General features: G+C 46.9%; 1 protein-coding gene across 3 annotated transcripts in view; it reads left to right on the plus strand.

Moving 5' to 3' along the window:
- LOC140403560 (ferroptosis suppressor protein 1-like) overlaps nucleotides 1-15,563 on the plus strand; it is a 70,675-nt gene extending 55,112 nt beyond the window's left edge. For 2 of the 3 annotated variants that reach the window (XM_072491575.1, XM_072491574.1), the window contains exons 8-10: nucleotides 261-413; nucleotides 12,244-12,444; nucleotides 14,348-15,563. In XM_072491575.1, coding sequence (XP_072347676.1) covers nucleotides 261-413; nucleotides 12,244-12,444; nucleotides 14,348-14,502 — 509 coding nt within the window. In that variant the 3' untranslated portion in view covers nucleotides 14,503-15,563. The remainder of the gene's footprint in view (nucleotides 1-260; nucleotides 414-12,243; nucleotides 12,445-14,347) is intronic. The other variant, XM_072491576.1, reaches the window with a different exon arrangement.
- Nucleotides 15,564-21,443: the final 5,880 nt, after the last annotated feature.

Below are 21,443 nucleotides of genomic sequence, written 5' to 3' on the forward strand. Positions count from 1 at the left end.
AAGAGTCTGCACCCTGTTCCTTCAGTAACTCTTAACTGGTGGGAGTGTAGCTTCATGAAGACTACCACTCCTTGACACAAACAGAACTGCCACACCTCCCAGCTGTGCTTACTGTGCTCACCCCAGTCCAACGCCGGCATCTCCACATCACACCTCCCAGCAACAGCCCTTATCTTGTAATGGTTCTGAAAATGACAACTGTCTGTGAGGATCAAGATTGTGTCTGATGGAATATTTTGCGTTGTGTTCTTTTTCAAAAGGACAGAAAGTCAATAACCTGGCAGGATTAATTGTGAATAAAGCGCAGAAAGACATGAGAGTGTTGACAAACAAGGGACAAGAAATCACAACCGATATGGTCATCTGTTGTACTGGAATAAGGATTAATTCCTCCGCCTATGCCAGTGCCCTCAGTAAGTTCTATTTAGGTATATGTTATGGTTTGTCAAAGTTATCAACTTTTTTGTGGCACGGGCTGTGCTGAATCTCTGTTCTTTATTTCATGTGAGGCACACTCCATTTTCATTTGCAAAGCATTGGCTGAATATTACTGTTAAAATAGAGAGTCTTAGCTGCATGGGACTTGCACTTATGCCATAGCCACATGAGAGGAATTGCTCCAACAAAATTTCTGCAGCTCTGAACCATAAAAAGGTAACTTTGTCAAATATTAGTGGTTAATCTACTTAATAGCAGCACAATTTCGTCTTTGTATTTTTAGTTTGCTTTTAAGTTGCCTTACAAGTTTCCCATGAGTTGTATGTATATTATACAAATATTGAACTATCGCATATCCTTTTTCCCCCCAATCTATCATCAACTTTGATGCTTTTAAAATTCCCATAGTTCATTATCAAGCGAAATTGAATAGGCTCAAGATATCAATGGACTGCATACAAAGTGATTTTTAAAAAGTGATCTTTTTTTTGGATAGCTCAGTAAGATCAGTGGAAGTAAATATGGGTACCTTGGGGCAGAACAGAAGAAATTATTACAGGGGACAAGGAAATGACAGAGAAGTGAAACAAATATTTTGCATTCTTGGCACAAGACAAAACAAATGTACTGGAAATTGTGGTGGGAACCCAAGGGTCCAAAGAAACTTATAATCATTAATATTAGTAAAGAAAAGTTAGTGGAGAAATCCATGCCACTTAAAACTGACCTCAAGGTTTAAAATCTTGGATTTTAAGAGTAGGGATATTGGATACATCGATATCGATCTTCCAGAGTTTCTCGGACTATTCCTGTGGACTGGAAGGTGACAGATGTAACCTCACAGCTTAAAAAAGGACGGAGGGAGAAAGCATGGAACCATTGGACAGTTAGCCTGGAATCAGTAGGAGGAAGAATTCTAGAATCATGGCAATTAGGAAATCATTATGATTAGGTAGAATCAACGCTGTTTTGTGAAAGGGAAATTGCGTTTGACAAATCTATTGGATTTTTATGAGGATGAGGATAGATTGGGGAAACCAGTGGATGGATATTCAGAAGGCATTCTATAATGTTCCACACAATAGGCTGCTACACAAGATTCAAGCTCCAGTGATTGGCTGTACTTTATCAACATTGTCCGAGGATTGATTAACAGACAAAAACTAAAGAGTAAGAACAGATTTTCACAATAGTGGCGTGTAACTAGAAGAATGCTGCAAGGACCAGTGCCCGGGCCTCAGCTATTTGCAATCTGTATCAATGATGTAGATGATGGGATCAAGTGTATTATATGCAAGTTTGCTAATCATCCAAATCTATGTGGGAAAGTAAACCGTGGGAGGATGCAATGCGGCTGCAGAGAGTTATAGACCGGTCAAGTGTTTGGACACAAGGTGACACATGGGAAATAATGCGAGGAACCGTGAAATTATCCATTTTGGTAGGAAGAATGGAGAAGGTATTTGTGCCTTAGCGGGAATGCAACAAAGGCTCATTGGACCGATTCCTGCGGTGAGAGAACTCTCCTACGAGAGCAGATTGTGTACGATTCGTCCTGGGTTTTCTCCGGAGTTTAGAAGAATGATCCTACCGAAAAATATTGAATTCCTAGGCCAACAGGGAAGATCCCGACTGGCAGGTCTAGAATTAAGAGACAGGGTAAGGAATGGACTATTTAGGACAGAGATTAGAGGGAGTTTCTTCACTCAGAGGGTTACGAATCTGTTGTATTCTCTACCCTGATCCCAGATGCTCAATCGCTGACTATCTCCAAGACTGAGATTGATAGATTTTTGGACACAATGGGATTGAAGGCCTATGGAGATAGAATGGGAAGTATAGTTTAAAAAAATATATATATATTTATTGAAGTTTTTTAACACAATTTTTCACCCTTACAAACAAAACCCCACCCCCCCTCGTAACAAAATAGAAAGCAAACGCACATAGCAAGATATAAACATGATAAAACGATATGTTCCAGAGCTTTGTACCCTGAATTCCTCCCGTCCATGCCAGTTTTCCAGATCTTTCATGTGTTCTCTTGCTCAAATACCCCCCAGGCAGACCCCCCTTCCCCCCCCCCCCCCCCCCCCCCCCCCCCCGGGTTGCTGCTGCTGCTGACCGACCTTCATCTAACGCACAGCGAGATAGTCTAGACATGGTTGCCACCGCCTGGAGAACCCCTGCGCAGACCCTCTCAAGGCAAACTTTATCCTCTCCAGCTTAATGAACCCAGCAATGTCATTTATCCAGGCCTCCACGCTGGAGGGCTTCGCCTCCTTCCACATTAGCAAGATCCTTCGCCGGGCTACTAGGGACGCAAAGGCCAGAATGCCGGCCTCTTTCGCCTCCTGCACTCCCGGCTCGTCCACTACTCCAAATAGTGCTAGCCCCCAGCTTGGCTTGACCCGGACTTTATGGGAAGTATAGTTGATCTAGAGGTTCAACATGAACCTTTTACATTGCGTGGCAAGCTGGAGAAAAACAAAAGCGTTACTATATATTTTTTGCAATATCGCCGTCATATTGTCATCTACTGGGGAATAAGCTTGTGGGGGTGTGCCTGATTGAATTGAATTGAAGACAGATAGACTGCATAGGTCAAAAGCAGCAATAAGGGAGGTGTGAAGGCAAGTAGTTTGATATGGTTATATGGAAAGTGCTGTTAACTGTGTAAAGGTGTTCATGTATTCTAAGTGTTATTTTATTTCTTTGTTTTTAATAAATGTGTAATTTTAATGTAAAATCATCACAATTGGTTTGAGAGTTACTTCTTGGCTTCAGAAAACTCCTCAGAATACTCAAATTGCAAAACCATTCTTGCAGCAGTTGCAAATTTCCCTTTGGGATTTGGTCAGCCTGGCACTGAGTATCTGCACTGAGTATCTGCACTGAGTATCTGCACTGAGTATCTGCACTGAGTATCTGCAATACCAAAGTAAACTGTGGGAGGATGCATGGCTTTCATTAACAGGGGGATTGAGTTTAAGAGCCGCGAGGTTTTGCTGCAGGTTTATAAAACCCTGGTTAGACCACACTTGGAATATTGTGTCCAGTTCTGGTCACCTCATTGTAGGAAGGAAGTGGATGCTTTGGAGAGGGTACAGAGGAGATTTACCAAGATGCTGCCTGGACTGGAGGGCATCTCTTATGAAGGAAAGTTGAGTGAGCAAGGGCTTTTCTCACTGGAGCGAAGAAGGAAGAGAGGTGACTTGATAGAGGTACACAAGGTGATGAGAAGCATGGATAGAGTGGATAGCCAGAGACTTTTCCCCAGGGTGGAAATGGCTGTCACGAGGGGACATAATTTTAAGTTGATTGGAGGAAGGTATAGGGGAGATGTCAGAGGTAGGTTCTTTACACAGAGAGTGGTGGGTGTGTGGAATGCCAGCAGAGGTGGTGGAGTCTGAGTAAGGGGCTGGTTTAGCACAGGGCTAAATAGCTGGCTTTTAAAGCAGGCCAAGGCAGGCCAGCAGCACAGTTCAATTCCTGTACCAGCCTCCCCGAACAGGTGCCGGAAGGTGGCGACTAGGGGCTTTTCACCGTAACTTCATTTGAAGCCTACTTGTGACAATAAGCGATTTTCATTTCATTTCATTAGGGGCATTTAAGCACTTCTTAGATAGGCACATGGACAGCGGTAAATTGAAGGGGTGTTGGTTAGGTTGATCTTAGATTAGGATAAATGGCCGGCACAACATCATGGGCTGAAGGGCCTGTACTGTGCTGTACTGTTCTATGTTCCATCCCGGTGGTGTGACGTGAGGCGGATGAGTCCAAGCAGGGCGCCAAAGTCCATAGCCTCTGATACTAGACACTGGGCACTGACAAACAGCTGCCTTGTACTGCACTCTCTGGCCTGCTCCCACCTGATGGTTACATTAACAGACTCACACACTCCATCCCTGGGACCAGGGCAGATGTCCCCTGCCAGCTCACCCCAGCGCAGGCGGGATTACAAAAACAGGCAGAGCAGCAACATCTGTGAGGTTAGTACATGTGCACGGTCGCTATGTAATGTGTTACTTCATCACGCTGGCTGTACCTGCACGGGAGTGCTGCCTAGCCTGCCTTTATTTCATTCATTCTTGGGATCTGGGCATCGCTGGCTGGGCCAGCATTTGTTGCCCGTCCCTACTTGCCCTTGAACTGAGTAACTTGCCAGGCCATTTCAGGGGCAGTTAAGAGTCAACCACATCTCTGTGTTGGTCTGGAGTCACGTGTAGGCCAGACCGGGTGAGGGCGGCTGATTTCCTTCCCTGAAGGACTTTAATAAACCAGATGGGTTTTTACGACAATCAACAATGGTTTCTTGGTCATCATCAGACTTTTCATTCCAGATTTTGTTTATTGAATTCAAATTTCACCATCTGCCATGGTGGGATTGGAACACAGACCATGACCGTGGATCATTGTCTAGTGGCAATAACGCTATGCCACCGTCTCCCCTGGTGAAATATAATTCAGTGAAATGGACTCTGTGGCTGCCTGGATGGGAGACATTTGATTACTGGGGAATAGTATAATTTTAAAATCTCCTGGACTGCTTTTAATAGCCACTGGGAGATTGAGGGCAATTCCAGGTATCTCCCAGCCATTCCGGGAGCATTGTCAACCCTATCCCTAAAGTCTGTCCACCGTCTCCAAAGCACAGGCCAGGAGTGTGATGGATTACTCTCCACTTGCCTGGATGAGCGCAGCTCCAGCAACACTCAAGCAGCTCGATACCATCCAGAAGAAATCAGACCAGCTGATTGGCATACCATCTACCACCAGGAACTTTCACTCACTCTACCACCAGCGCTCAGTGGCAGCAGCGAGCATTATCTACAAGATGCACTGCGACAGCTCACCAAACCTCCTTCATCAGCTCTGTCCAAGCCTTCAACCTCAACCACCTAGCAGAACAAGCAGGATCTGTGTAAGTTCCCTCAGCGCTGCTCAGTGGATTTCACACTGCCCCACCTCTCATGCGACTTCACACCCACCTAACCACGGGATCACCCAGGAGCTTTGTGATTGGTTGAAAATGTGGAACTCGACTTCCGGGTGCGGCGATGACCAGCTGAGTCGCACGTTTCGGCAGCTCCCTGTGAAACGGACTTTTGGGCTCTTGATAGGAGCCCCAACGGCAATTTTGACGGCTAAAAACACTGTGCGGTAAACCAGAAGGGAATCCCCCCTGGATACGGATGGAAAAAGGAGGAGAGAGTGGCCAGATTGCAGTGGATCCTTTAGAACAGCGGCAAGGAAGGCAAGCAAAAACCAAGATGGCGTCGGAAGGTGGCAGTTTAACATGGGGCCCTGAACAACAAGAGTTCTTGAAATGCTGTGTGGAAGAGATCAAAAAGGAAATGAAGAAAGAGCTGTTGGCCCCGATACTACAGGCGATCGAAGGGCTAAAGGAGGAACAAAAGACCCAGGAGCGGGAGCTTCGGGTCGTGAAGGCAAAGGCAGCCGAGAATGAGGACGATATACAGGGCCTGGTGGTGAAGACGGAGACGCAGGAGGCACATCAGAAACGATGTGTGGAAAGGTTGGAGGCACTGGAAAACAACGCAAGGAGGAACAACCTGAGGATTCTTGGTCTTCCTGAAGGTGTGGAGGGAGCGGACGTCGGGGCATATGTGAGCACGATGCTGCACTCGTTAGTGGGAGCGGAGGCCCCGGCGGGTCCGTTGGAGGTGGAGGGAGCATACCGAGTGATGGCGCGAGGACCGAGAGCAGGAGAAATTCCCAGAGCCATAGTGGTGAGATTCCTCCGTTTTAAGGATAGAGAAATGGTCCTTAGATGGGCGAAGAAAACTCGGAGCAGTAAATGGGAGAACGCGGTGATCCGCGTTTATCAAGACTGGAGTGCGGAGGTGGCGAGAAGGAGGGCGAGCTTTAATCGGGCCAAGGCGGTGCTTCATAAAAAGAAGATAAAATTTGGAATGCTGCAACCGGCAAGACTGTGGGTCATATATCGAGGGAGGCACCACTACTTTGAGACGGCGGATGAAGCGTGGACTTTTATTGTGGAAGAAAAACTGGAATGAGCGGGTTATTAAAAAGAACGTTCGAACAAAGTGGTGGGGCGAATGTGGGGGGCAAAGAGGGGTTTTATGTACTAATCCTGCGATGTGGTAACTTTTCTCTCTCCCACAGGTGGTGATGGGGGGAGGAGGGGAGGTGGAGGAGATGGGGCGTTGGCCATTAGGGGCGGGGCCAAGGGAGAAGCGCGGGCTTGGTTCCCGCGCTATGATAATCATGGCGGCAATAGAGAAGCAGGAAGGAGGGGGCGTCACACGGTGCGAGCCGAGGTCACGGGGGGAAGCCGAGGTCAGCCAGAGTTTGCTGACTTCTGGGAGCAACATGGGGGGAGTAATTACGCTAGCGGGGGGGGGTGGGAGGGGGGAATTACTGGGTTGCTGCTGCTGGGGAGAGGGGGGAGCTGGTATGGGAGAGGATGGGCGGGGGGACACCGCCTGGGGGAGATACAGCTGCGTGGGAACCGGGTGAGGAGCTGGAAAAAGGTGATGGCTAATCGACAAGGGGGGGGTAGGAAGCCCCCCAACTCGGCTGATCACGTGGAACGTGAGAGGGCTGAACGGGCCGATAAAGAGGGCACGGGTACTCGCACACCTTAAGAAACTTAAGGCAGATGTGGTTATGTTACAGGAAACGCACCTGAAACTGATAGACCAGGTTAGGCTACGCAAAGGATGGGTGGGGCAGGTGTTCCATTCGGGGCTAGATGCGAAAAACAGGGGGGTGGCTATATTAGTGGGGAAGCGGGTAATGTTCGAGGCAAAGACTATAGTGGCGGATAACGGGGGCAGATACGTGATGGTGAGTGGCAAACTACAGGGGGAGACGGTGGTTTTGGTAAACGTATATGCCCCGAACTGGGATGATGCCAATTTTATGAGGCGGATGCTAGGACGCATTCCGGACCTAGAGATGGGAAAGCTGATAATGGGGGGAGATTTTAATACGGTGTTGGAACCAGGGCTGGATAGGTCGAAGTCCAGGACTGGAAGGAGGCCGGCAGCAGCCAAGGTACTTAAAGATTTTATGGAGCAGATGGGAGGTGTAGACCCGTGGAGATTTAGCAGACCTAGGAGTAAGGAGTTCTCGTTTTTCTCCTATGTCCATAAAGTCTACTCGCGAATAGACTTTTTTGTGCTGGGTAGGGCATTGATCCCGAAGGTGAGGGGAACGGAGTATACGGCTATAGCCATTTCGGATCACGCTCCACACTGGGTGGACTTGGAGATAGGGGAGGAAACAGGAAGGCGCCCACCCTGGAGAATGGACATGGGACTAATGGCAGATGAGGGGGTGTGTCTAAGGGTGAGGCGGTGCATTGAAAAGTACTTGGAACTCAATGATAATGGGGAGGTCCAGGTGGGAGTGGTCTGGGAGGCGTTGAAGGCGGTGGTTAGAGGGGAGCTGATATCAATAAGGGCACATAAAGGGAAGCAGGAGAGTAAGGAACGGGAGCGGTTGCTGCAAGAACTTTTGAGGGTGGACAGACAATATGCGGAAGCACCGGAGGAGGGACTGTACAGGGAAAGGCAAAGGCTACATGTAGAATTTGACTTGCTGACTACAGGCACTGCAGAGGCACAATGGAGGAAGGCACAGGGTGTACAGTATATGGGGAGATATGGGGAGAAGGCGAGCAGGTTGCTGGCACACCAATTGAGGAAAAGGGGAGCAGCGAGGGAAATAGGGGGAGTGAGGGATGAGGAAGGAGAGATGGAGCGGGGAGCAGAGAGAGTGAATGGAGTGTTCAAGACATTTTATAAAAAATTATATGAAGCTCAACCCCCGGATGGGAGGGAGAGAATGATGGGCTTCTTGGATCGGCTGGAATTTCCCAAGGTGGAAGAGCAGGAAAGGGTGGGACTGGGAGCACAGATCGAGGTAGAAGAAGTGGTGAAAGGAATTAGGATCATGCAGGCGGGAAAGGCCCCGGGACCGGATGGATTCCCAGTCGAATTCTATCGAAAATATGTGGACTTGCTCGCCCCGGAACTGACGAGGACCTTTAATGAGGCAAAGGAAAGGGGACAACTGCCCCCGACTATGTCTGAAGCAACGATATCGTTTTTCTTAAAGAAGGAAAAGGACCCGCTACAATGCGGGTCCTATAGACCTATTTCCCTCCTAAATGTAGATGCCAAGGTCCTGGCCAAGGTAATGGCAATGAGAATAGAGGAATGTGTCCCGGGGGTGGTGCACGAGGACCAAACTGGGTTTGTGAAGGGGAGACAGCTGAACACGAATATACGGAGGTTGTTAGGGGTAATGATGATGGCCCCACCAGAGGGAGAAACGGAGATAGTAGTGGCGATGGATGCCGAGAAAGCATTTGATAGAGTGGAGTGGGATTATTTGTGGGAGGTGTTGAGGAGATTTGGTTTTGGAGAGGGGTATGTTAGATGGGTGCAGCTGTTGTATAGGGCCCCAGTGGCGAGCGTGGTCACGAATGGACGGGGATCTGCATATTTTCGGCTCCATAGAGGGACAAGGCAGGGATGCCCTCTGTCCCCATTATTGTTTGCACTGGCGATTGAGCCCCTGGCGATAGCGTTGAGGGGTTCCAAGAAGTGGAGGGGAGTACTTAGGGGAGGAGAAGAGCACCGGGTATCTTTGTATGCGGACAATTTGCTACTATACGTGGCGGACCCGGCGGAGGGGATGCCAGAAATAATGCGGATACTTGGGGAGTTTGGGGATTTTTCAGGGTATAAATTGAACATGGGGAAAAGTGAGTTGTTTGTGGTGCATCCAGGGGAGCAGAGTAGAGAAATAGAGGACCTACCGTTGAGGAAGGTAACAAGGGACTTTCGTTACCTGGGGATCCAGATAGCTAAGAATTGGGGCACATTGCATTGGTTAAATTTAACGCGGTTGGTGGAACAGATGGAGGAGGATTTCAAGAGATGGGATATGGTATCCCTGTCAATGGCAGGGAGGGTGCAGGCGGTTAAGATGGTGGTCCTCCCGAGATTCCTCTTTGTGTTTCAGTGCCTCCCGGTGGTGATTACGAAGGCTTTTTTTAAAAGGATTGAAAAGAGCATCATGGGTTTTGTGTGGGCCGGGAAGACCCCGAGAGTGAGGAAGGGATTCTTACAGCGTAGCAGGGATAGGGGGGGGCTGGCACTACCAAGCCTAAGTGAGTATTATTGGGCCGTTAATATTTCAATGGTGAGTAAGTGGATGGGAGAGGAGGAGGGAGCGGCGTGGAAGAGATTAGAGAGGGCGTCCTGTAGGGGGACTAGCCTACAGGCTATGGTGACAGCCCCATTGCCGTTCTCACCGAGGAACTACACCACAAGCCCGGTGGTGGTGGCTACACTGAAGATTTGGGGACAGTGGAGACGGCATAGGGGAAAGACTGGAGCCTTGGGGGGGTCCCCGATAAGAAACAACCATAGGTTTGCCCCGGGGGGAATGGATGGGGGATATGGAATGTGGCAAAGAGCAGGAATAACGCAACTGAAAGATCTGTTTGTGGATGGGAAGTTCGCGAGTCTGGGAGCGCTGACCGAGAAATATGGGTTGCCCCAAGGGAATGCATTCAGGTATATGCAACTGAGGGCTTTTGCGAGGCAACAGGTGAGGGAATTCCCGCAGCTCCCGACACAAGAGGTGCAGGACAGAGTGATCTCAAAGACATGGGTGGGGGATGGTAAGGTGTCAGATATATATAGGGAAATGAGGGACGAAGGGGAGACTATGGTAGATGAACTAAAAGGGAAATGGGAAGAAGAGCTGGGGGAGGAGATCGAGGAGGGGCTATGGGCAGATGCCCTAAGCAGGGTAAACTCGTCGTCCTCGTGTGCCAGGCTAAGCCTGATTCAGTTTAAGGTATTACACAGGGCACATATGACTGGAGCACGGCTCAGTAAATTTTTTGGGGTGGAGGATAGGTGTGCGAGGTGCTCGAGAAGCCCAGCGAATCATCCCCATATGTTTTGGTCATGCCCAGCACTACAGGGGTTTTGGATGGGGGTGACAAAGGTGCTTTCAAAAGTAGTAGGAGTCCGGGTCGAACCAAGCTGGGGGTTGGCTATATTTGGGGTTGCACAAGAGCCGGGAGTGCAGGAGGCGAGAGAGGCCGATGTTTTGGCCTTTGCGTCCCTAGTAGCCCGGCGCAGGATATTGCTAATGTGGAAAGAAGCCAAGCCCCCGGGGGTGGAGACCTGGATAAATGACATGGCGGGGTTTATAAAGCTAGAGCGGATTAAGTTCGTCCTAAGGGGGTCGGCTCAAGGGTTCACCAGGCGGTGGCAACCGTTCGTCGAATACCTCGCAGAAAGATAGACGGAATGGGGAAAAGAAGGCAGCAGCAGCAGCCCAGGATCGGGGGGGGGGGGGGGGGGGGGGGGGGCGGGGGGGGGGGGGGGGGGTGGAGGAGGAACCAGAAGGACTCTCAGGGTTGTTAATATATACTGTATAGTATGTATAGGTCGTTGCTACAGATAATTATATATTGGACTGTTAAATTATATTTTTGGAGAGTGTTACTTGTGACAAGGCAGTTGCCAATTAGGGCTAGTTTTCATTTTTGTTATTTATTATTTATTCATTTTTTGTTTATAAAATAGGTCATTGTTATTTGTGTTGTTATAATATTGTGTAAAGGATGCACAATGTACTGTGTTGGTTGACCAAAAATTTTCAATAAAATATTTAATAAAAAAAAAAGAAAATGTGGAACTCTTAGGTAACCACTACGAGGAGCGGGCGAGAGGGGCAACTGTAGTTGGAGGATTAGTGAGCACGTGCGGGAGGGGGACAAGGAAAGGGAAAGCTATGATAGGATGGTCAGCAAGTATGCAGAGGTAAACGGGAGGCTTTGATTGCAGGATCAGCGAGCACTCTGGGTGCAGAGTGGGAAAAGAGGAAGCCATCATTGGTGGATCAGCTAGCTTGGAGGGAAACGGAAGGCTGTGATTGGTGGATCAGCAAACACCGAGAGGAAGAGGAGGCTGTGATTGGTGGATCAGCGAGCACCGAGAGGAAGGGGAGGCTCTGATTGGTGGATCAGAAAACACAGAGGAGATGGTTAATGAATATGAGGAGGGATGGGTGGGTCCGGGAAAGACGTGCTTCAGAAAATTCCAGAGTTTTGGATTCATCTGTGGAAACTTGGGGCACTTGTGGAAAGTTGCTTCTATCATTTTAAATCGCGATGTAGTTTCAATTACATTTTTTGCCACACCACAAACTTTGCTATCCTAGGCAACTGCTCAGTTTGCAATCCTGAGGGCAAGGGCAGCAGATACCATGGGAACCCCACCACATGGAGGTTCCCCTCCAAGCCACTCATCATCCTGACTTGGAAATATATCGCCGTTCCTTCACTGTCGTTGGGTCAAAATCCTGGAACTCCCTCCCTAACAGCACACTGGGTGTACCTACACCACATGAACCACAAGAGCTCAAGAAGGCAGCTCACCGCCACCTTCCCGAGGGCAATTAGGGATGGGATGCTGGTCCAGCCACATTCCATGGAGAATCCTTTTTAAGTTACAGTTATGGGGAAGCTTCTGTTTGTATTTGCACATTTTATTGAGACATTCCACAGCTGCACTGCATGATTTGTTATTTTTGTTCGTGTAAAGGTCACTGGTCCATTTTTGGATATTCGCATCTGATGCGGCAGACAGACCTGGGACAGTCTCTCTCCCCCCCCCCCCGCATGGTTGCAGGCGAAGTGTTGTAGTAACCATGGGGCCGTATTCTCGGCCCTGTGAAAGGAGTTAGTTGTACGATTCTTTTTTTGTTTTCTTTTTGTTTTAACAGAAGATAAACTCAATGAACACGATGCAATAATAGTCGACGAACATCTGAATGTGAAGGGAACAAAGATTATTTTTGCGATAGGGGACTGTGCAAACGTGAATGAGCATAAATCTGCTTACACAGCTGAATTCCAAGCAATTGCGTGTGTGAAAAATATCGTCCATAGCCTTAGACATGAACCTATGGAATCGTACAAACCAGGTAAACATGCTGCAAACATTAAGCTTAGGGTGCTGCACTATTGATGGTTCAATATCAACAATTTGTTTTTATATAGCACCTTTACTGTCGCAAAACACCCAAGTAATTTTACAGAGGTGTAAACAGACAACATTCGACACTGAGTCACTTAAGGAGATATTAAAACTGGTGAATGTTTTAAGGAGAATATTAAAGGAGGAGAGGTTCAGGGAGAACATTCCAGAGCTTCAGGTCCAGAGAGCTAAAGGTGTGGTCGTGGGGGGGCGGGGGGGGGGGGGGGGGGGGGGGGGGGGGGCGGGGGGGGGGGGGGGGCCTCCACCTAGAGGCACCCTCTCTCTCCCTTGCCTGAAGAAGCAGACTTCAGCTCTTCATCCTGGAGCTTGGAGAGCCCACCGACCATCACTGATTGGGTGAGTCTGCCCTCTGGCAATTCATTGATTAATTCAGGGAATATCACAGCTGGGTGACTGTCACCCTCATCGCCCCGGCTTCTGATCCACGTTTGACCCTCACATCAAGGCCCGAAAGCCCACAGAGAAAGTCCTGCCCAACATGTTCAAATAAATTGTATTGACTGCAAATAAGGACTTCATATTCTCTCTACCTACCGAAAAAAAAGAAAGAAGGACTTTGGCCCCAAGGACAGTGGAGTCTATCCTTTAAAATCTGGAACATGGGTTGAATCCACTGTATTGGATGAATGCCTCCGTCTGACAAATGAAAAGATCCTCAGTGATCTTAAGTTGTTTAGCTCTGTTTCCCGTGTGTACCAGAGATTATCTTGATTGCTGTTCATCAGTACTGAGTCCAAGAGGCCAAAAGCAGACATTACAACCTGAAGTAACGTTCATGAAGGTGCCCAAGGCAAGGTGAACCTGCATTGTCTGGGGATTTGGAAGACTTCCCAGGAGCTTTGGCATGTCGAGCACCTTTTATTTATTTGATTTGCACATAATGTCACTGCATGTCAAAATGTGATAAAGCCAATGCCCATTAAAATGTTCAGTGTATCATCCTCAGTATTAAAATGGGCTGGCCATACAAATCAGTAGTGAATGAAATGAGGATCTCCCAGTGGGGCAGGAGGGGAATACCTTTGTAGTTGGCGGGAATGGAATCATGGGAGAAGATTTCCTTCAGCTCAGTGAGGAAAATATGCCAACCTCTTCCTTCTACATGATAAGAAACAAAAGTTTTGTCTAATACAAGGGGCAGCACGGTAGCCTTGTGGATAGCATAATTGCTTCACAGCTCCAGGCTCCCAGGTTCGATTCCAGCTTGGGTCACTGTCTGTGCGGAGTCTGCACGTCCTCCCCATGTGTGCGTGGGTTTCCTCCTGGCGCTCCGGTTTCCTCCACAGTCCAAAGATGTGCAGGTTAGGTGGATTGGCCATGATAAATTGCCCTTAGTGTCCAAAATTGCCCCTAGTGTTGGGTGGGGTTGCTGGGTTATGGGGATAGGGTGGCAGTGTTGACCTTGGGTAGGGTGCTCTTTCCAAGAGCCAGTGCAGACTCGATGGGCCGAATGGCCTCCTTCTGCACTGTAAATTCTATGATAATGATAATCTTGCATCGGCCTGTGCAACTGATTTGACAAGTTTCAAAGCTGACTGCGTTTCCAGTGTAGAAAGGTCACCACAAATAGTAACAAACACCCATCATATTGCTGAGCACATTTCACAAGCCCTGAATCTAAATGACTTTTGCTTCACCCAAACTTTGAATGTTACTCGACATCGGGAAACATTCGGCATTTCATCCATCATCCATTTACTATGTTTTCTTGAATCTTTCCAGTCTTACGATAGTGGTCATAATGAATAGAAGATATTTCTAATAAACTGAACAATGTGTAAATCTCAGTGACTGATGATGGTTTTTTTATGCGCCCTTCTTTACCTCAGGTGCTCCTTATATGTTGGTGACAATGGGCCGGAACGATGGTGTTGGCCAGATGTGTGGCTGCAACGTTGGGAGGTTAATCGTGACTTACGTCAAAAGCAAGGACCTACTGGTTAAGACAAGCTGGAAAAAAATGGGCCAACGGATGCCACACTGATGAAGTTTAATTCCCACAGTATATAATTATATTCTCCCTTTCAACAATGTCTCGTTCAATGACCCAGCGCCTAATGTTTATATCCCTTTTGGAATCCTTTTAATTTCTATATATACTTTTAAAGATTGTGTTATATAATAAAAGCCAGGGATAATTGAGCCAGAGCATGCGGGCATAATTCAATGCTCATTTTAAAGTCATATATTTGTTCTGACTTTAATTTATATTTTTTATAGTTAGATAGTAAAACTTGTACAATTTGAGAGGCAAGATGTAGTTGCACCGGGTTGCTACTGGCAGCAGATTCCAATACTGGATAAGAAGTTACCGTTATGAGAATGGGCATAGATAATTAGACTGGAAAAAAGTGATACAAAAGGGACAAACATTGAATTGCATTTTGTAAACAGGAAATATGTGAAGTGCAAGATTTTTAAATATATTATGGATGGGGGAGGGCAAGGTATTGGCGAATCAATGTTCAATGCTGGAATCTATTTCAATCTTGAATGTCCCGTATTGTCTAGGTACAATGCTTCCTGCAGAGGAAAGAGTGACATTGAACTGACATGTTTAATATGTACCTAGGGCAAGCAGGGACCTGGCTTAATATCTTAGCTGAAAGACAGTACATCAGACTGTACGGCATTCCCTCAGCTACCCACTGAAAGTGTCAACCTCAATTTTGTGCTCAGGTGTGGGACCTGAACGCACACCCTTCTGTCGCAAAGGCAAGGGAACTACCACTGAGCTAAGGTTACACGTCCCATCAGTTCATCCCTATTACATCAGTAATAATACTAAGTAGTATCTTCTGCCTTGCTGGTGCTCAGATAGATCTGTCTTCTTGCATCTAATTCACTTCAATAATCCAGATGGCAAAAATGTTCCTTGTATTAGACAAAACTTTTGTTTCTTATATCATTTAAAATAAAACTGGCTGAAATGTTTTTTTGAAAAATACTTTTACTTGATAAGGTTATAAGTCTATACACGCAACAAAGGAGAATTGCATTTTTGGAAATTGGAAACTTTAATTCAAATTTTTAGTTTGGGCTTTCACTCACTTTTAATCTTATCTCACCAATATGTGTTGGCTGCATTTACCGCTGTGTGCACCACATCTCCCAGCTAATACTGATTTAGAAATCACATGCAGAGAAGGGGAAAGCTATTGCTAGGGTCCCAAGAGAGTTGTGCTCCTGCAGTATATAGTGGGATTCATATTTGCATTATAAGACAGGGAACAGTTTTATGAACAATTGTTTTACAGTCCGGTGCAAGACAACGTAAACAGAACAAATCTATTAGTTTTAGAAGTAGAATAATAGCATTCATTGGACTAAATTTATTAAATTAAGTTGCAGCAAATGCAGATTACCTGGCCATTCACCTCATTTGCTGTTTCTGCCTGTAAGACTTTGGACATGAAGTCCTTTTGGGATCTCCCAAGGTTGTGATGAGATACTAAATAGATGCAAACACATTCCTTCTTAAGTTGAGTAGAGCATCGTTCATTAATATTCCTGATCAATGCCTGATAAAGTTATCCCTTCATGTTCATAAGGAAGCATGTTTTTCATTTTTAAGTCTGCATCTTGTGTGAGGTAAATGTAAACATGAAAGACCTTTTTGATTGAAACAAGCTGCACCTTCCTTTCATCTTACTGGTTCTACGCTCTATACGTAATCAATTTGTCATTTGTAGTTTTCTTTCTCCCTTATTCTTGGCAGTCAGTTTTTTTCTTACTTCCAGCTAACACTTTGTCGGGACTGACACCATCCTGATATACATCTAATGCTACCCGATTCATATTATTAAATTTCACTGCTCCATACTCGGCACTGTCGGAACTCTTTGACTATGCATGAATTATTTTGAACTCAACCTCAAATCCCTATTGTACAATTCTCCCTTCAAATCACTTCCTGTTTCCAAAATCCAAAGACAAAGATTTTCTTTATTTATTAAACTTCCAGCACTGCTTCAGGTCATCTTAACCCCCTAATCACTCCTTACCATTGTGTTCTTATAATTATATTCATCCTTGAGCCTATTTGCAATATAAGGAACAAGGCACCAGTCACTCATAAGGGATTGGGTAAACATGCGCGGATTCAATTATTAAGATTATGCATTTGAGTGCAGTTTTACATTGTTGGGAAACTTGGAGACATAAGGAGCTGTCTTGGGCTCTGCTGCTCAAAGCGGAAGTGAATCTAAAACTGGAAAACACGATACACACTCTTGTTGTGATGCATCCAGAGACCTGTCGTTCGTTATTATCTAGACAATTATTTTTTAAAAGCATTCTTATCCAACTGAGATTTTTGTTTCGCAGTGTCAGGCATGGTTTAGATGGTAGCTTAGATTCTGCAGTCTTTATATCTCCAAATTCATTACACACTATTACATTTTGCTTTATTGTGAAGGATAAGATCACAGAATGAAATAAATATCTTGATTTTAAAATATTGATTTGTGGTGTATTTTTGTACCATGTGTTTCATACCAAGAGTCAACCTGGTTGTGGTATTATAGGTATTACGGTACCTGATAAGCTAAAGCACCATTGGTGGAAACTGTATGCTTTCTATTGGTTAGAATGTATGATAGCTCCGCCCTGCTAGGCGGGGTATAAGAACCCGAGCCGCCCCAGCAGCCTTCATTCTGTACCTGAGCTATTGGGGGAAACATCTAGCTTATTAAAGCCTTCAGTTGGGCTACAACCTCGCTTTAGTGGTCATTGATCGTGCATCACTGGTTATGTGCAATATACTTCCTAGCAGCCAGTAATCAAGTGCCATTTCCAAAGACAAGGAATGAGGTTTCCAGCTTCTAGTATTGAGCTGGGTGGTACAAGGAAATTTGAAGAGATGCAAGGAAGGAAAATCACAACAATATAATAAAAAATAGTGTGTATTGTATCCCTTTTGAGTCAACTCAATGCAATGGTCAGTTCCTGGCAACACCTTTGTAAGGGTCCATCCTGTTTATTATCTTACTTCCCCTTTCTTTTATTTAGTTGTTATCACTTTTCATCCATGGGTGATTAATGGACATGTGTCTTTCGTCAAGCAGTGGAGAGAATACAGTTCCTCAGGAAAACTCCAAAAGGTGATGTCTAACTAAAGTGATATTTCAGCATAGTGACCAAGGACTCGAGAATTAGTGAACCTCAATCTGGACCCTGAAACTTCCAATATATTTGCTTCTCTCATTCTGACTGTCAGTTTGAAACCTCTTAAATCAGAAGATAGTTGTGGAAGACCATTCAACATATATTCATCTATCCAGAATTGATACTTCTGGGTCAATTTGATTCTTAACTATTTCAACGCTGTTGTGCTTTCTTTCTACTCGGTCTTTTCTGGGCTCTGTTCCAATTATGGCAATCAGTGAATTTGCCTTCTTTCTATGTTATACATGTCCGAATGCTTAGAGTCTCCAGGTATCGAATGATACCACCACAAGTTTCAACCGGCTATCGATCAAAGAGCCAAACACCAGTTAGTTAGTTCAAGGTCAAGGGTACTTTATTTACACACAATTAGTCATGCAACATAAACACTACTAGTTAACTATACCTATCAACTAAGACAACCTGTACTTAACTTCGGGCACACGGCTTAGGTCAGAAAACAGTGGCCGCTGTTCAATTCTGGATCTCTCGGGTTCGAAGGAGTAACTGCTGCTCAGCTGGGCTCATCAGTCTGGTAGCGGGCGTTGAACTTGGACTCGCTTCTGGTGTTGCTGCGATTGGCGATGACCGTGACCGGGGTACTGACAAAACACAAATTTCTTTACCCGTCAGTCTGGCCTCAATAAAAGTCGAGATGGATTTGCAGGTATAGCATTAGTTATTTTATTTGACTTGCAAGCCTGACTCAGTTCACAGCGGTACAAAACACATCCTGCTTTCTGTACCTCCGGAATCGAGTGAGTCTGTAGAACAAAGAAGTCTCTACTGATACATTCAAATGGCATCAAGTTTCACATACACGATTCCCATAGGTCATCCTATACCCCTCCTGACCTGGCCATACATCCTAATTGGCTCACTTCCAATCCCTTCCTCTGGCCCCCTATTACGCAGCATCCTTTCCCCCTCCGTAGCTGGACACACCTCCTGCTTGCTTTGCCATGCGTTCTGAAATCCTTTGTCTGTGAACTCACCAGGATGAGACTGGCCTATCTCTACATTACAGTAACTAATATCTCTAAAACAATTATTTTATATCACATTCGTCAGTACCAAGGCCAAAAGAGAGCGAACATATGGCAAACTCTGCTTTTTATACTCTGGGGGGGGGGGTTCGTGCTCTTTTGCGCGGTCCTTTGATTTGGGCCTTACTAATTGGGTGATCCCTGATCACTCTGTTCGATTCCTTAGCCAATAAATGGGCGGGGATCTGCATGGCTGGGCGTGTCCCAAGCGGTCACTGACCCCGTTGTTTGCGTTTCCCTTGAACAGGGAGTGGCGCCGAAATGTCTGGGACTGATCTGGTTGCTTGAGTACCAGTCCTTTGTTTTGGTGAAGATGGGCCATCAAATGCTAATCGGCCCTATTACAATGCTAATTGGATGGAGTTTCGATACCGTCTGAACTTTTGCTGGCAAATATGCATTTCACGCTCTGAGCCTGCCTGAGTCTTGGCTTGTCCATTTTACCCGCCAGGCTTTGCGAGTCCCTCTGCACCTAGTTGGAAGTGGCCATCCCAGATGGTTACAACACCATAACACGGGCTATGTGTTGCCCCTTTCTCATCACCTGTACAATATTTTACCATTGTCAGTGTTAACTCTAATTCACCACTGTCCTGACCATTTGGATATTTTATCCAGTGGGTGAGTAGAACTGGTATATTCACCATGAGGTCAATGCAATGGTCAAGTAGAGGTGGTGGTCGGCTCAGGAATTAGCAGTGGATCCCAAGTGTATGCGGAGAAACAAGAAACAGTGGGAGTCCCGGAACTCCAAGGAGCCAGAGGAAGTAAATGCACAGGATCAGATGATGGAGCAATCCAAGGAACAACTGCAGGGAGGTAAGGTGCACACACGCTCAGGAGCAACACTGCACAATCCTGCAACAGGTTTTTGATGAAACTGCAGAGTGGGAATGGAGATAGTGAAATAAAAATTCAGGAACAAATATATTATTATCCAAGATCATATTCAAGATCATAATGATTGCTGAAGTTAATCAGATCTGCAAAGTATCGTCACTGGGTCAACGTCCTGGGACACCCTTCCTAACAGCACTGTGGATGTACCTACACCAGATGTACTGCAGCAGTTCAAGGCAGCAGCTCACCACCACTGTCTCAGAGGCTGATAGGGATTGGTAATTATTAAGACCAGAAAGCTGAGCAGTAAGGTGAATGTTGATATATTCATGGTCACGAAAAGTCTGCCTGTGGCAGCGAACTATTTCCAAAGTACGGTCCCGTTGGACAACCGAGGCAGCCCCTGTCCAGGCCATCCTTTATACTGGGTTCTTGTTATAGGGAACTACTGGAGCTGTGTGTAGTAGTTGTTGAAAAATAAAGTATGTTTTAACTTCTACAAACTCGGTGTGGGCTCTTTGTGGCCTTACAAAAGATATGAGCCCCAGTTGGGCATGCCTCCAGCCATTAGTGAGGAGGTTTATATTCCACAAATCCCATGGGGTGTTAATCAGGATACCCCCGTGGGAGGTTATTACAGCAATAAAATTCTGCCCCAACCAGGAATGCTCAAAACCCATGAACGATTAAGAAGACAGCTCATTTTGGCATTGATAACATTTGCTTCTGAAACCTCCCTTATGCGATGTTGGCACAGGCAGCTGCTGTGAATATGTCTATTGACTTTGTCTATATATATTGGACGCGATTCTCCACTCCCACGCCGGTTGGGAGAATCGCCGGTCCAACGCCCTCCCACGATTCTCCCAAGCGGCAGGAACGGGCCGGTCGAGTTTCACGGGCCGCAGGCCGGAGAATCGCCAGAGACACCCAAAATGGCGATTCTCCGGCACCCCCGCTATTCTGAGGCCCGGATGGGCCAAGTGGGCAGGCCAAAACGGCGGGTTCCCCCCGGCGCCGTCCACACCTGGTCGCTACAGTCGTGGGCGGTGCGTGAACGCTAGGGGGGTGGCCTGTGGGGGGGGGCGAGGGGGGATCCTGCACCGGGCTTCACCTTGAATGTGGGGTGGCCCGCGATCGGTGCCCACCGATCGTCGGGCCGTCCTCTCTGAAGGAGGACCTCCTTCCTTCCGCGGCCCCGCAAGATCCGTCCCCCATCTTCTTGCGGGGCGGATTTGGACAGGACAGCAACCACTCATGCGCGGGTTGGAGCCGGCCAACCCGCGCATGCGCGGATGACATCCGTTATGCGGCGCCGGCCGCATCATCTATTCAGCTCCGCTTTTACGCGGGTGACAAGGCCTGGCGCGGGTAGATGGCGCGGGTAGATGACGCGGCCCCGATACTGGACCATTGTCAGGGCCTGAATCGGTCGGGACGAGGCCGTTCCGCGCCGTCGTGAACCTCGACGGCGTTCACGACGGCGCGGCCACTTCGGCGTGGGGGTGGAGAATCCCACCCATGTTTCTGGAACCTACCTCTTCATTCACCTGAGGAAGGAGCTCCGAAAGCTAGTGATTCGAAACAAACCTGTTGGACTTTAACCTGGTGTTGTAAGACTTCTTACTGTTAATATGTAGCTAAGTCCGACACACTAATATATCAGCTTCTGGTTCACTCGAATGCCCGCATTCTGCCACCAGGACTAAGTATTGGGGAGAGCTGGGTCTAATAGAAAGGGAAGTCATTTCGTAGTAAATGTTTCCCTTGGTTTTCACGGACCTCCCCCACTCCCTTCTTTTTGGGTGGGGGAGTGGGTCTGTGAGAAGCGGTGTCCGGCTCGAATCAGCAGTGAACGCTTTGCTGGGCGGCT

The sequence above is a fragment of the Scyliorhinus torazame genome, chromosome 28, assembly GCF_047496885.1.
Source record: "Scyliorhinus torazame isolate Kashiwa2021f chromosome 28, sScyTor2.1, whole genome shotgun sequence".
Lineage (NCBI taxonomy): Eukaryota > Metazoa > Chordata > Chondrichthyes > Carcharhiniformes > Scyliorhinidae > Scyliorhinus > Scyliorhinus torazame.